This window comes from Aspergillus pseudotamarii (assembly GCF_009193445.1).
Source record: "Aspergillus pseudotamarii strain CBS 117625 unplaced genomic scaffold BDV38scaffold_27, whole genome shotgun sequence".
Taxonomy (NCBI): domain Eukaryota; kingdom Fungi; phylum Ascomycota; class Eurotiomycetes; order Eurotiales; family Aspergillaceae; genus Aspergillus; species Aspergillus pseudotamarii.
Window position 1 is genome coordinate 111,471 of NW_022475041.1, and position 13,365 is coordinate 124,835.

The 13,365-nt window shown below is 46.5% G+C and overlaps 5 protein-coding genes across 5 annotated transcripts; all 5 read right to left on the reverse strand.

Moving 5' to 3' along the window:
- Positions 1-385: 385 nt before the first annotated feature.
- On the reverse strand, positions 386-1,568 carry BDV38DRAFT_246757 (sulfotransferase family protein). Its single transcript, XM_032054589.1, has 2 exons — positions 818-1,568; positions 386-754 (listed from the first exon to the last, which is right to left on the reverse strand). The coding sequence occupies exons 1-2, from the start codon at positions 1,465-1,467 to the stop codon at positions 517-519; spliced, it is 888 nt and encodes a 295-aa protein (XP_031913485.1). The 5' UTR covers positions 1,468-1,568; the 3' UTR covers positions 386-516.
- Positions 1,569-2,128: 560 nt separating this feature from the next.
- Positions 2,129-2,853, reverse strand: BDV38DRAFT_271282 (glycoside hydrolase family 11 protein; the record flags this gene model as incomplete). The annotated part of the gene is made up of 2 exons (XM_032057285.1): positions 2,129-2,528; positions 2,588-2,853. 2 exons carry the CDS (start codon positions 2,851-2,853, stop codon positions 2,129-2,131), a joined length of 666 nt encoding a protein of 221 aa, XP_031913486.1.
- A 2,052-nt stretch (positions 2,854-4,905) lies between these two features.
- BDV38DRAFT_246759 (uncharacterized protein) lies at positions 4,906-5,246 on the reverse strand. Its single transcript, XM_032054590.1, has 2 exons — positions 5,172-5,246; positions 4,906-5,114 (listed from the first exon to the last, which is right to left on the reverse strand). The coding sequence occupies exons 1-2, from the start codon at positions 5,235-5,237 to the stop codon at positions 4,965-4,967; spliced, it is 216 nt and encodes a 71-aa protein (XP_031913487.1). The 5' UTR covers positions 5,238-5,246; the 3' UTR covers positions 4,906-4,964.
- Positions 5,247-5,383: 137 nt separating this feature from the next.
- On the reverse strand, positions 5,384-7,088 carry BDV38DRAFT_292874 (agmatinase; the record flags this gene model as incomplete). The annotated part of the gene is made up of 5 exons (XM_032062111.1): positions 5,384-5,431; positions 5,857-6,734; positions 6,793-6,919; positions 6,969-7,015; positions 7,067-7,088. 5 exons carry the CDS (start codon positions 7,086-7,088, stop codon positions 5,384-5,386), a joined length of 1,122 nt encoding a protein of 373 aa, XP_031913488.1.
- A 2,006-nt stretch (positions 7,089-9,094) lies between these two features.
- BDV38DRAFT_282972 (uncharacterized protein) lies at positions 9,095-10,723 on the reverse strand (the record flags this gene model as incomplete). Its single annotated transcript, XM_032059929.1, has 1 exon — positions 9,095-10,723. One exon carries the CDS (start codon positions 10,721-10,723, stop codon positions 9,095-9,097), a length of 1,629 nt encoding a protein of 542 aa, XP_031913489.1.
- Positions 10,724-13,365: the final 2,642 nt, after the last annotated feature.

Here is a 13,365-nt window from a genome sequence, read left to right on the forward strand (position 1 = left end):
GCTTGCATGTCTTCGGGAGTGGATGACGGCATTCCCATCTGTTGAGATATACATTACTTCTAGATCAATTATAGCCTGTTCCAACCGTGTTTTAGGTTGCGCCTCATTATTACCTTGTGCAATCATATCGGATGTATATATATGATGCTGCACGAGTGTCATCTAGAACAATTCCGGTAGAAGATGTGCAGGATTTGCCAGGATCTAGTATGATATTCGTTCGTGTGTCTCCGCGTGTTTCACATAATCTCTCCCACACTCCGCTATTACTGTAAATAATTGGATATAACGTCCATTCATAATGCAGATCAATCTCGTGGATTACAGAAATATAGGTTTTATGTAGGGTTGTGCTGCAATCGTGGATTTTGTAGTAAGGCTAAAGTGATGGTGTCATTATGGAGCTTGTTGGCGTCATCGATCACTGTAGTAAAATAGAACATTTGTTTTGAATGACCTCCATTCTCCCTTCCACTACGTCTGAATGGTTCTGTTCAATTCCCCAGCGTTTGTACGTTAAAGGAGGTTGTTTATTCTCTCGCGGATGTTGAGATGGTTGACCCATTGCTGCCAATCGACACGATGACCTCCTAAACCATATGCGACTGCAACCCCAACACAGACCACCGAAATAGTCAGGTTACGGACCGCCGAGGCGACACATTTGTCTACATTATTATTATGGGCTTCCAGAGCATTGTCCACGGTGTTGCCGCTGGGAAACTCTTCTGTAGGGATGTCCTTCTCTAGGAACCTAACCCACGAACTCAGCTACGGTCGCATTTGCGCAAAACACAACATATCGAAACAAACTCACCGGCACAGAGGCTCCCAGCCATCCTCTACTGTCCACTCCAGAAACCGATCCGACGGGGCCATCCCCCTAATAGTGGCACAGTGCTGCTCATAGACCCATTTGCCGTGCTGCTCCCAAGAGCCGTGAAAGAAAGGCATCAGACAACCCCGAACATATTGCGCCTCCCAGTACAGGTCGGCATTGAACCAGGGCAGCACGTGGTAAAACAAGCCAGTCGTTAATGGGCGAAGGACAGTGCAGAGGCTAGGGTACCAGGAGTTGACGTCGCGGCGGTTGAGAATCACTTTGGCTTCGGGATAGGCCGCGATCAATTCCGGGGCAAAGAGTGTACCAGGCTGGTCGGTGATGGCTTCGCAGTGTCCGAGTAAGTTATCGAAATCCTCCCTCGTAATGCCAGTCTTTCCATCAGCAGTACCAGCGTTGCCCCATTTCCGTCGCCCGAGCATCGTCCACGACCGCCAGAGCATGGGCGTGTTTTGCCACATCTCAAAGCCGTGGAAGACATGATCATACCCGAGGATACGGAGGGCACGCGACAGAGACTCCGTCCCCGACCGGGACATGCCCAGTGCGAGTACCTTCATCGGTCTGTCGCGCGTCCGTTTTGGCGGCGCCGGGGGGTTGTATATCCATCGTTCGACCAGCTCCATGGTGGCGCGAGATTATGCGATGGCAAGACTGTTTAATCAATGCATACTCGACCCCCCGCACCGATGATGGTGACCTTATATAACCATAACCACCATGTGCTTTGGGCACTGCCTAGGCTTTCGGAAAAGACTTTAGGAATTCATTAACGTGTTACGTCTCCGGACTCGAGTGGGCGGCCTCAAGACGGGTTCGGCTCCTTAGGGCTACAATCAAGTGACTGGAATATTGTGGAAGCATTGCCATTGGAAGACTTGTGACATCTGGTTGGTCTTAATCTAGTCGATCGGCAGCACTAATGACTCGCTTGGAAATGGAGCATGCCTGTCCTCCGTTCTCCGCTCGTATTTGGTGGACTTACATCGGTTCCGATCCGTTAGTGTACACGCGGATCGGTAGAAAGTTTCAAGCAAGGTCAACTGGGGCAGTGAAGGTATGGAATTCGCTAACTAAAAGGTGGAGAAAGAAAAAAAATAATAAGACTCTGTACACCTATGTACACTGCAACAACAGCAAGAAACACCAATTATGGGATCTCGGGCGGTTGGCAGGCAGAATGGAACACTCGGAATTACAGTCAGAATGGAAGGGAAAAACACCAACTACGGATCATGCTACACGAGCAAGTTCGCCATAGTATCCTGCAAATGAAAACGACCCAATTTACTCGACGGTGATGGTGGCAGACCCGCTGCTCTGGTAACCCTCAGTGGCAAGGATCATGTAGTTGTGCGTACCCAGCTGCAAACCAGCGTTGGCCCAGGCATCGAAGTGGTTCTGAGCAGTGATGGTGCCACCAACACGGCCGCTCTGGCGGACGGACCAGTACTGGTTGAAGGTCGAGGTGCCCTCAATGGAGGGAGCGTTTTCACGAGTAGTCTGGTAGATCTTGTAGGTGCCGCCGTCGCTCTCGACGGTGCCGAGCTCGGTAGCTCCGGTGGAGGGATCGTAGTCGCCGTACTTGTCAACGATGTAGTATTCGACAAGGGGGTTCTGGGTCCAGCCGTAGAGAGAGACATAGCTGTTGCTGTTGCTCTCCCACTCACCGCTGTAGGTGACAGTCCTGGTAACACGATGATATTAGTGGCTTGTGGGTTTCAGACGTCTCGAGTCGTATCATACTTAGCACTGCCGGGGTTCCATCCTTTGCCGGCGACGAAGTTGTCGCAGTTCGTCCACTTCACACTGTACTGGCCGCCATTGCCATTGGTGTATTCGACATCACCACCGCCGTTGGTCCAGAAGGAGTAGTAGTAGCCGTTGTTGGTGCCCGTCTCGGAGCTGGTGATGGCGCGCTTGGCGAGCTCGACCAGAGTGGAATCACCGGGGGCAGCCAAAGCGCCGGAGACAGCGGAGACCGCAAGGAGGAGAGAAGAGAAGCTAACCATGGTAACGGTGTTGTTCTGGTTTGTGTGGACGAGCTGGAGGAATTGCGGTTGATGATCACTGTCAATCGCAGGGGCACAGAGTCCCTTTTATAGCTACCGCATTGAGCTTCAGCATGTTCTATTCGAAACGACTAAATTGCCTAGAATAGAGGTTATTGTTTCATGAATCAAGCCTTGTGGCTCCTGGGTACCTAGGGCTTCCGGAACATCATCCACCTAAATTGCCGGACGGACTTTTTGTTTCATATCAACGATCGAAGCCCGCAATTTATCCGGTTAGTGCCCACTGACCATAACCAGCGGGCCATTCTTAACTCGCCTGTGGCCGTGTTTTATCCCTTATTGGCTCCTGGCGGGTCCAAGCCAAGTGCGATGTGGGTATCGTCCATCGGACCGCATTTCCCTATGCTGAGGTCTCCCGGCTCTAGTTTGGGTCCACTTTTCGACAAGGCCTCCCTAGGTGCCCCATGCCAAGTTCATGTTACTATGTTGGCCGTCGACCAAAGCATGGGCCAAACAACCAGCATTTCAAATCTGACTCGCTGGGACGGGATATCCTGGTATTCAAGAAGGCATTTGTCCTGCAATTAAAAAAATACGAGGCCGGCGGGATGGTGACCATTGCTAGCAGGTTGAATGTTTTGGTAAACCCCCCCTCATATTTTGGAAAGTGTTTATCCTACTCCTCTAACATAAGCTATGTTGGCACATTAAGTAGAGAATGATAGGGCCAACATAAGCCTTCCTACATAGACTATCTGCGAACATGCCAAGCAGATAGATTAAGCCAAGGCCAGATGGCCTCACTCTATACCTCCCCGACACGGCAGCCAGTTGTGGCCCCAGTTCTAGACCCTGATCTATAGTATGAATGATCATGACACAAAATACCATTACATCACTGCTAGACTCTGGGACAAGAATCATCCCTTGCAATGCCCGATAATATTCGTCGGCGTCGGGATTACCGCAAAAGAAGCCCCTCGAAACAATTGATCTCTCCGACATACCACTGGAGACATTCTCAATACAATGTCCTACATTTGACGCAAAGCGTATCTTCTGCCTGAATTAAATCATCCAGTACAGTCCGGTAAGGCTCTGATCTTAGCCTTACTCCTATTTTAGCCTGCCCGCCTGACCCATAGCTAAGTTGGATTCACTGAAGAAGGGCGACCAATTTAGCCGCAACCAATGACTTGGGACGGGCAGTTCTGTCGATCCTTCTAGCTGCTAACTAGATCACTAGTGGCCCGGCAGTATATGGACTTTCTGGCTACATGCTGATCGGTTGTGACGGCATGGTACGCCAGGAGTTAATCTACCCGGATAGCCATACTAGACATTATCGCTTCCCTATGAGATATAGCCTGTTAAGCTTCTTACGGATGTTCTTAAGCCGCCACGGCAGCAATTATGGTATCAGAGATTATATAGGCAAATGGCATTATTTTTTCGGCAGAATGGAAAGCAGCCAAAACGTCTGGAACAGCTCATTGTTAGAGGTTATTACCCAATATTGATAGGTATATCATTAGCGGGATCGGAATTCCTGTATGCACACCCATTGATGAATACCCGAGAGAAATTTGAATGATGACGACGATTGAAATATCTGAATATCAGCCACGTATTTTCAAGGGGCTATCAAGGGATCCACAGAACGTCGGAAATTATGCCCCATCGCCAGTGTTGCAGGAATAGGTGGCAAGTCTTCCCAGAGTTCGAGGTGGTTTCTACCCGTCCCCAGTTCTATGCAGACTAAATCAAGACTTGCGAAGGCCAAAGTACCCTGCTGGGACTGATGTCAAACCACTCCCAGTGCCAAAGGCAATGACAAGGTCTTAAATTATTTATTAGATGGCAAGTATGTGGTGCAATAAGAACATTTTGTTTGGTATGTAGTGCCCAGTACAATACTCCATTACCATATTGTTTTGTTCGCTTTTTCCGAAGCTCAAATGACGTTGGCACGGTCTCAGGTTTCCGACAGTCAAAGTATAGTGAGTGACGGTGTAGTGATTCGTAAGAGACATTTTTGTCATCCACCTCCTGAAATGGACCACGAACGTCCCGCTTTCGCCATATAACCATTCGGCCTTTGGTTCAGACTAGATGTATCTCAGGCGCCGGAACGAACGTAACATCAGATAGACACCTTCCAAGGTGGCAGCCATTCCGCCCCCTGCAAGAACCCAGGCAGGACCCTGTCTGCGCAAGAGGGATGGGTTAAATTGCGTTCGGTTAGAAGAGTTATCGTTCTGTGAAGGCTAGCATATCAGTTAAGAGGCCGTAAAAAACGACGTAGAATGGCATACTGTGCCGGCTCTCCTGGCTACAGTGCTGATCTGTCTCCCGGAACGACCAATAATTTGCTGGTACATTTTGAGAAGTAGTTCAGTAGTAAATCGGTATATAGTTGATTTCACTGATAATTATGATCAAGTATGTAGCCAGATCTGGGGCAGGCCCCGTTTATAAGAGAGTTTGAAATCCTGAGCCACACTGACATCATATCTGGCTAGAGCTGTCATGTCTCCCGAAGTTGCCAATGAATAGTTGTTACTGTACCATGGTTCTCAAGGATTTCAGTCAATGCCTGAAAGCTCGTGGTTGAGCTTGTGCTTGTTGGGGGATAATGGCCATGGATACTTTTAGTGGCGAACGACATTTGATACGAGCATTGTAAATTAACTTTCCGATATACTCCACTATCCTCGCTAGGACCTGTTACAATCTTCTGAAGCATATATAGATTGCGATCAATATCCCGTCTGAAAATCGATCGTCTTTGACCGTATACCGGTAAAGCACACGAAGAGCACTAGAACAGACATTAACCTCCTCTTCAACGTATCAACTAATGCTTATAGTATAAAAAGGTAAAAGAGGTAAAAAGGGTAGAAGAAAAAGTTCAGCCCGGGAAAGAAACGCAAAGGCGACGATAACATCTACCATTTTGCGACAGCTGCATTAGAGCTCTGTCTTGACTGTGTCCTCTACCCTGTCTGTGTCGGATCCGCTCAGCACCCAGTTCGTGATCAACTCGTAGGCAATTTGAGCAGCCGCAAATGCAGTGCTCTCGCCTTTGTCGTCATAAGCTGGTGAAACCTCGACAATGTCGGCACCGACAATGTTAAGTGGGCGCAGGCCCCTCAATATCCTATTAACTTCACGCATCGTCCAGCCTCCTGGCTCTGGGGCGCCAGTTCCGGGCGCAATACCCGGATCCAAGACATCTATGTCGAACGATAGGTATACAGGATGTTCAGTGCCAGTGCGACGTATAATCTTGTCCACAATACCCTGTGGACCGATCTCATCGATGTCCTCTGTCGTCAGCCTCAGGAACCCTTGTTCATCATCCCTTTGATAATCATCCCAACCAGCACCGGTGAGACGGGTGCGGAGACCGGCATGCACCGAGGTACCGTTCTGTATCAAGCCTTCCTTTGTAGCCAACCAGAACATGGATCCGTGTGTAAAGTCGGACTGGGGAGACGACCATACACTGGGATAGCTGTTGGGATGTAAAGTGTCAAGGTGGGCATCGAAGTGAACTACGGCTATCGGTTGTCTATATGCGCTCTTCAGCGCTCGAAGAGCAGGCAGTGCGATGGAGTGGTCACCCCCAAGCAAAATTAGCTTAGGTGGCTGACCATCTTTCGAATTCGTTGCCGATCTTTCGCCTAGCTCTTGCAACGCCTCAGTCATCTGCTTCAAGGCGAGCTCATTGTCGAACGGAGTAACCGGAATATCTCCACAGTCTAATACCCGTGCCCAGGACATGTACGGATTGACCCCCGCGTATGGACTAAAGCCCCGACTAGGGAGATGTCGGTTCGACGCTGCTCGAATAGCCCGGGGCCCGAATCTTGCGCCTAAGCCCGGCTTGTTAGATATCGACGTGACATTACAGTTCATACACTCAATACCCACCTGGCCGGTAACTGGCCGCTGTGTCGAAAGGGATGCCCAGGACGGCTATATCGAACGGAATGCTAGGATCTGCAAGGCATCGTTCGTGTGGCAGGTGCCCAAATGTCGAAATCCCAGAATAACCCCACTAACCTACATTAGTAGGGAGCCGCCACTTTACAGAATCTGCGACTCACATCAAAATCCCATTTTTGTGCTGCAGGGTGTGATGTGGCATCTCTAGCTGCACTACACAATACTAGTGAAGCGCAGCATAACATTAAGGTGCGCCTACGCATTGACGATGCGAAAGCCATGATAGCGCCAGAGTCGAGATATTTCCATGTCTTTTCGTTCCAAAGGCTTTTGCATTTACTTAAATTATGGAGACTTGCCGATGGGCCGTCTTTTTGTTAAATTGACAGGTTGCAACGTAAGGTGACATGGGTCGCTGCAAACGGAACGGGACGAGCTGCTAGAATATCAACATTTGATTCCTCACTAGAAGGCCCGAAGAACGAACATTCCTCTTGAACATAAGGTGGTAGGCTTTTCTAGGAAACCCGGATGCGGCGTTAGTTTGACGCATGGCGTGCTCGCTCCATCTCATTGGAATGCTACAGTCTGTTCTCCCATTTCGGAATGATTTTCATGTGCTCATAGTGCCAAGAAGATACATCCTAAGCAGAATAGATTTAAGCGAAAGGAAAGGTCTAGACAGTAGCTTTGAAAGCTATATATATCCTATGTCCACTAAAGCTAAATATAACGTTGAAGTTGGGCCAATGAGTTTAGTGTGAAAGCTGTGGCTAGGTATAACAGTCTGGGTGGAATATATTCATACAAAGTGACTAGAGAACAAAAGTACTACACTAGTCATCCTCGGAATCTGTGCGATCTACAAACCTATCATAATCGTTATCCTCTCCTTCAGTCAAGAATATTGCAAGATAATCTGATAAGGCAACTGGTGCAAATTAAAAGTGGTTGCGAATATCCTGGAACAGAACTATATTTTGTGAATTGCTCGCTAGTATATAAATTGTGCAACTGGCATTTCCGTGGTAGTACGATTATATTTGGTGTAAGATAATCTAACCAATCGCCCTGTTGAGGAAGCCATCGACAAGTTGTCATTGCTACTCTAGAACCTGCACGACTATATACGGCTTTTAACATAACAATTGAGTTGCATATCACACTCGGTCACGTTTCGCCCGGGAGCCCTCAAGCGCCGCGCCCCGGCCTGAGGAGACAATCTCGTCAGTACAAATTATATTAATTGCTTACTGCTAGCATTGCATCGTCGGAGAATCAGAACATAATTCAAAAACAATCTATATACTCGGATAGGTGCCATAAAGGTCTGTTAAAATGTTAAAAGCAAATAGTAATAATAAGAAGAATCAGCTAACAGAATTAACTCTATGCTGTCGTGTGAATTTAGTCTTCCTTATCGGTGGATTCGAGCGCGTATTCGTGGCCGAACAAATCTTTCCTCACGGCCTATATTAGCCAAGGTCCTGGACAATGTAAAAGAGAAGGCACTAATACGTTGGATCAGTCAGTTGGATACTCTCTATACTCAAACTACGCCCGGGTGATTGAACAGAACGCCAACTAGATACTGCAGTGAATGAAAAGACGGTTCACTTCGTATAGTTGACAAGAACTGGATTCACCACTTCTTAAATACGTTTCAGAAGAGTTTAAGTTCACCCAAGGAGATACCTAGACATAGAAATCGTCGCAAGGTGGAATTTATAGGCCTTCCTCAGCGCTGCCATCACTGCCCAGAGAGCCCTTTATTAAGCACATTCCTGCCAAGAATGTACAAGTACACAACATTGACGAAACCAACTTCCAATGGCACAATTAACGACAGATACTAGGATGATATGGGTTGTTCTGACTAGAAGTCAAACTCTTATCTACTTCAGGAAAGCTTCAAGAACTCTAGCTATAGTAGTGCTGGTCTTATTCATACGCCGACCCCTTTCTTTAAGGAGAGTTCTAGACTATAACCCACTACGTTAGGTGCGTACTCGTATTTTGGTATAGCTGGGAAACAACATCAGGCGAAGGGTCAGCGTATGAATCACCACAACCATCATCATCTAATGGGTGCACTGTATGCAGTGCTTGGCTCAAACCTGTTACAGCTATTGGTATCTCTTCAGGAGTCGTGGTTGAAACACAAGTCAAAGGAAGGCTTTGGCTAATAGACTACTATCCCTGTGATACTGGCGCAAGGTAACAGCAAATGAACATTTTGATATGTGAAGAAACCAAAGTGACATCTTCTATGAGGTTTGATAGTTTATCATTTGCATATCGCCAGACATGCTACCTTCACATAATCAGCCCCTGCTGTCTCGGCCACAATGGTGAATTTGTTAGACTTTCTGTCGCGGATATGTGTCTGAAGTTGCACAAGCCCAGTTTTAGTGACATGGCTCGATTTGCATTGAAACCCTTTGATACCGTGGTATATGCCTTCTATTCCGTAGTTTCCAGTTCCTATATTTGTCGCCTCAGTGAAGTCATTTTTTTGAGTAAAGTTGTCGAAGTCATGGTTACTACACTTGATTCTGAAGCTCTTAGCACACGCAATCCAGGACACCTTCGCCCTATGTCTCCCTTGGTCTCCAGTCCATTTAATGCACAGTTCAAATCCTTCCTCAGTGATATTGGCAGGTTTTGTATCCACCGAAAATTGGTCTGCATTAGTCACATTCATGTCAATGTCCTGAAGCCATACAATTACTTCCGGTGGTTCATCGAAGCCCCATGAGAATTGAATCATTTGTGAAACATTGGGGTCTTCGGCCTCAAAGCTGGCTGTGTCTACCTGAAAGTTCCGATCGTCCATTTCAGGTGCGAACCAGCTACCAAGGCACGACAAGAAACCATCCAAATTGCCTGAAGAGCGCAAATGTGTTGCAAAGTGGGTCTTCGTCACATTTTCAGCGGATACGCCCACTTTTATGTTTGGATGAGGTAGACGAAACCGGATCAAACCAAGGGCAATTGACGGTGGGTTACGCCGCTCTGTTCTGAGGGAAGTCCAGCCAATATGATACTGGCTATCCTGAGCTACCTGCTGGCCCCTAGGGCTGTCTTTTGTCAGAGAGAGGATAACTGCAGGCCCACTAAAACGGCCTCCGTAAACGGTCCTAGCGGCCGGGGGATACGCAGTTTGTATCCACTCCTTATCCCTCCCAGACAGTCCATCAGGCCAATCGATTTGTACCCTCTCCTGTGTCCAGCTGGAATCGATTGTATATATCATGATGGAACGTGTATCGAAGTTTGTTGCAGAAGTATGCCTTTTTCCTTCATCATCATACTCGTTGTACCTAGCAAGGATGTTGGTTTCTACGTATCCTGGTAGGTCCTTTTCAGGTATGCCTTTTCCGCGGTATGATTCAATAACACGCTCTTTGTTCCAAGTGAGATTAGCCCGTGGACTTGAATGCTCGTGTATCGCCCCCAGGGCATGACCAAACTCATGTAAAATGAGGCTTTTGAACCTCTCACCCTGCACACCGAGGAGCATAGTAGGTTCCTCGACAGGAACGGTGTTGCATGTTGTTCCCAACTGAGATTCACCATAAGACCCATTTTGGAATTGGATTCTAATTTCTGCGTTCTGCAAGTCTTCTTTGGTCGAGCTGTCATCAAGGAACCTGAAACTGATGCTGGTATTCTCAGTCCATGTAGGAGCATGAATTCTGACTTGGTTTTTGTGGTCCTCGGTGCCATCGATGGAGTTGGGATTACCCTCATTACGGGGAAGAAATCGCACTCTCAACTTAGTACCGGCTGGCCATTTGTAGCTATCAATTATGGCGAGTGAAAAGCTTTGTAGAGCCTTTCTGTCTTTAATATGATCGTATATGTAGGGATTAGTCTTCCGTGCGTCTGGTTCAATAAATGAGCAGAAAGGCATGGTTTTAGGTCTGTGTAGGAGCTCCACAGCATTGAAGAAAAAAGAGAAAGGGAAACAAGGCAAAACCACCAAAGCACCGCGAATAAAGCTCTAAGCTGAGTATGAAAGTTGGTGCTTCTCTTGCTTTACTAGGTGAGGATCTAGATAAGGTCAAGGGGAAGATTGCAATCTCATATTTATCCCTCGCACATTTGGTGCCAACCCGGAAGTGTCTGCTCCGGCCTGATCCATTGTGTTGCATACCAACACCCAGGTCATTCGTCAATACATTCCTGCTTGGGTACTTGTACCTAAGGGATCAGCCTATTGATTTACTCGCACTTGGCTCACTGAAATATGAAAATCTCGTCTGTCTGCCGACCAGTCATAGAAAAGTCCGGTAATCCCAAATTATACAGCTACCACAACGTTAATTTTCAGTCACATTTTGCCCTTGTCCTGCTAGGTCATCATGTATTTGTGAACGAAATCGCCTACAGCTAGTATTGTATGGGCTACTGCTGTACTATATATGCACATGATGCAAAAGACAGCTGTTTACCCAAATTGAGAGAATTTGTATGCTTAAATATACTGTTTACATTCTCAATCCTGTGAAATATGGTATAGTGCACTTATTCATCATCTCCATAGTACACCGTATACTTCTCAAATATGGCTGCAAATGCCAAGAACTCGAACCCCTCGTTGGGACATCTACCCTCTGCAACCATGCCCAACCCCGCCATCGCAGGTGGACGGGGGTGTTGTATTGCCACAGATTCTGGACAGCAGGGCACGGGAAAGAATCAAAAATGGCCCAATCAGTGGGCCCAGATGGTATGTAACTTCACCCACAGGCACTCGAGTATAGTAAGGACACGGGTGTTGCCATATAGATATGATCACCTTGTCTTGTTTTGGGTACAACTACACCAATCAGCGTACACAAGCAGAATGTCATATGGTAACGATGGCTGATCGAGTAGAGAGCTAGTACCCAAAGGACTATCTAGTTAATCTCTGCCTAGTCTATGACCTCACCTATGCCAGCGTAGACCCTGCATAGGAGAATCAGACTTCATTTTAAACGCCTTCGGTTAACGTTTCCTTACCACTTTTCGACGATTTTCATGTGATGTTCCATACAGCCAAAGGTCTTTTTGGATTTTAATTCTGGTTCTTTTCCTCGCTTGAACCGCCACGGCCCTCGGGCTGTGCCCTCGATATCCATATTTGTTGGGCGTCACATAGACATGCCTAGGTAGCCCCTTTCTATTAACTCTCTCTCTACTCTCTGCTTCCTGCACCTGTTCTAGGCGCCTAAGATCATCCCCAAAGGCCCCTATCTAACTCCCTGATCACTCCCCCTGGGAAGCAGCTAATAACTGCTGTAGGCCTACTGGGTAAAGCGCGGCCTTATTCTAGTCCTATTCTGGTAAAGAAAGTCAGAAACTTAGGTTTCCGCAGAAAGAGTGTACAGTAAGGGTTAAACTACCTTAGGGGAGATCAGCTTTTTCTGTATTCAACCCCAACTCCACTATCATGCATGGGCTCCATGGCTCTTTCTAACTATGCGCCAGTACGACTATACGACTATGCGACTATATGGATATCACGAATATACGAACATACGATCAGGTCGTCATTACTTCCCTCGGACTTGAAGTTGGTCCTCGTGCTCTTGCTGTCTTCTCTTTCTGACCTTCGGGAACTGAAGCTTCACAAAGGCGAATTATAGTTGATTCCATAACCTTGTATAACATAAGGCTTCTATGATATCCCTATTACTGGCATGGCAACCCATCCCCAGAGTCAATACAGCAGACTAAATCGAAGTTCTGGACAATGCAAAATATTACCAAGGTACCAACATCAACGTTCCATAAGTTAGCCATTTAAAGCGATTTGAAAGGCTTCATTATATTATCTACTAATAGGAATAGTGTAAATAATCGGATTATCGGGTAGTTTACTTCCAAATATATTTACTGTCCTTAAACCTTTACCGGCAGTACTTTACTGCTTTTAGAAACTTTTAGCTTTAGTGACTGTTAGCCTCTAAACTTAGATTTTGATCACTAACTTTAGGCACTGGGATCCCTAAGCTTAGGGCCTGGTCTATAACCACTACCACTACCACTTCCACTACCACTACTAAAGTACTATAGTACGAATTCCAGATACTATAGTCCTCTATGTATTTTTAACACTATTCATTTAATTAATAATCTCAATATAGTATAAAATTCGGAAGAGTATAGAGCGATATTGAATAAGTGCGTGGCTTAATGTAAGACACTAAGATTTCGGTAAGAAATCGCTATTGTCCAGTGAAGAGATTAAAAAATAAAAGGAAAGAAACAAGAAAACCAAGACGAGAAAGCCGAAAATAGGAAACAATACAATAGTCTCGACCGTATAATTTTAGATAATATCTAACTACAACGTCCATGGGCCATCTTATTAAACTAGCTGAACCTTTCACAATATCATGATTCATCATCCTAGGAACTTCTATGATGTTATGATGTCGCCTTTTCTTCGTATGCTCGTGTTCTCTGGAACGAAGGCTCCACCCATTACTTAAAGTTAAAGCGGATACTGCGCTGTAAGTACTCCGGTATGTTGTGTTTTCATTAGGCCTGCCGATCAAATAGTAG

Bases quoted from the DNA above. Each gene is read 5' to 3' on its own strand.
- BDV38DRAFT_246757 (XM_032054589.1), bottom strand. From the start codon at position 1,467: ATGGAGCTGGTCGAACGATGGATATACAACCCCCCGGCGCCGCCAAAA. The intron at 755-817 runs GTGAGTTTGTTT...TTCGTGGGTTAG, and splicing joins GGCTGGGAGCCTCTGTGCCG to GTTCCTAGAGAAGGACATCC.
- BDV38DRAFT_246759 (XM_032054590.1), bottom strand. From the start codon at position 5,237: ATGTACCAGCAAATTATTGGTCGTTCCGGGAGACAGATCAGCACTGTA. The intron at 5,115-5,171 runs GTATGCCATTCT...TAGCCTTCACAG, and splicing joins TAGCCAGGAGAGCCGGCACA to AACGATAACTCTTCTAACCG.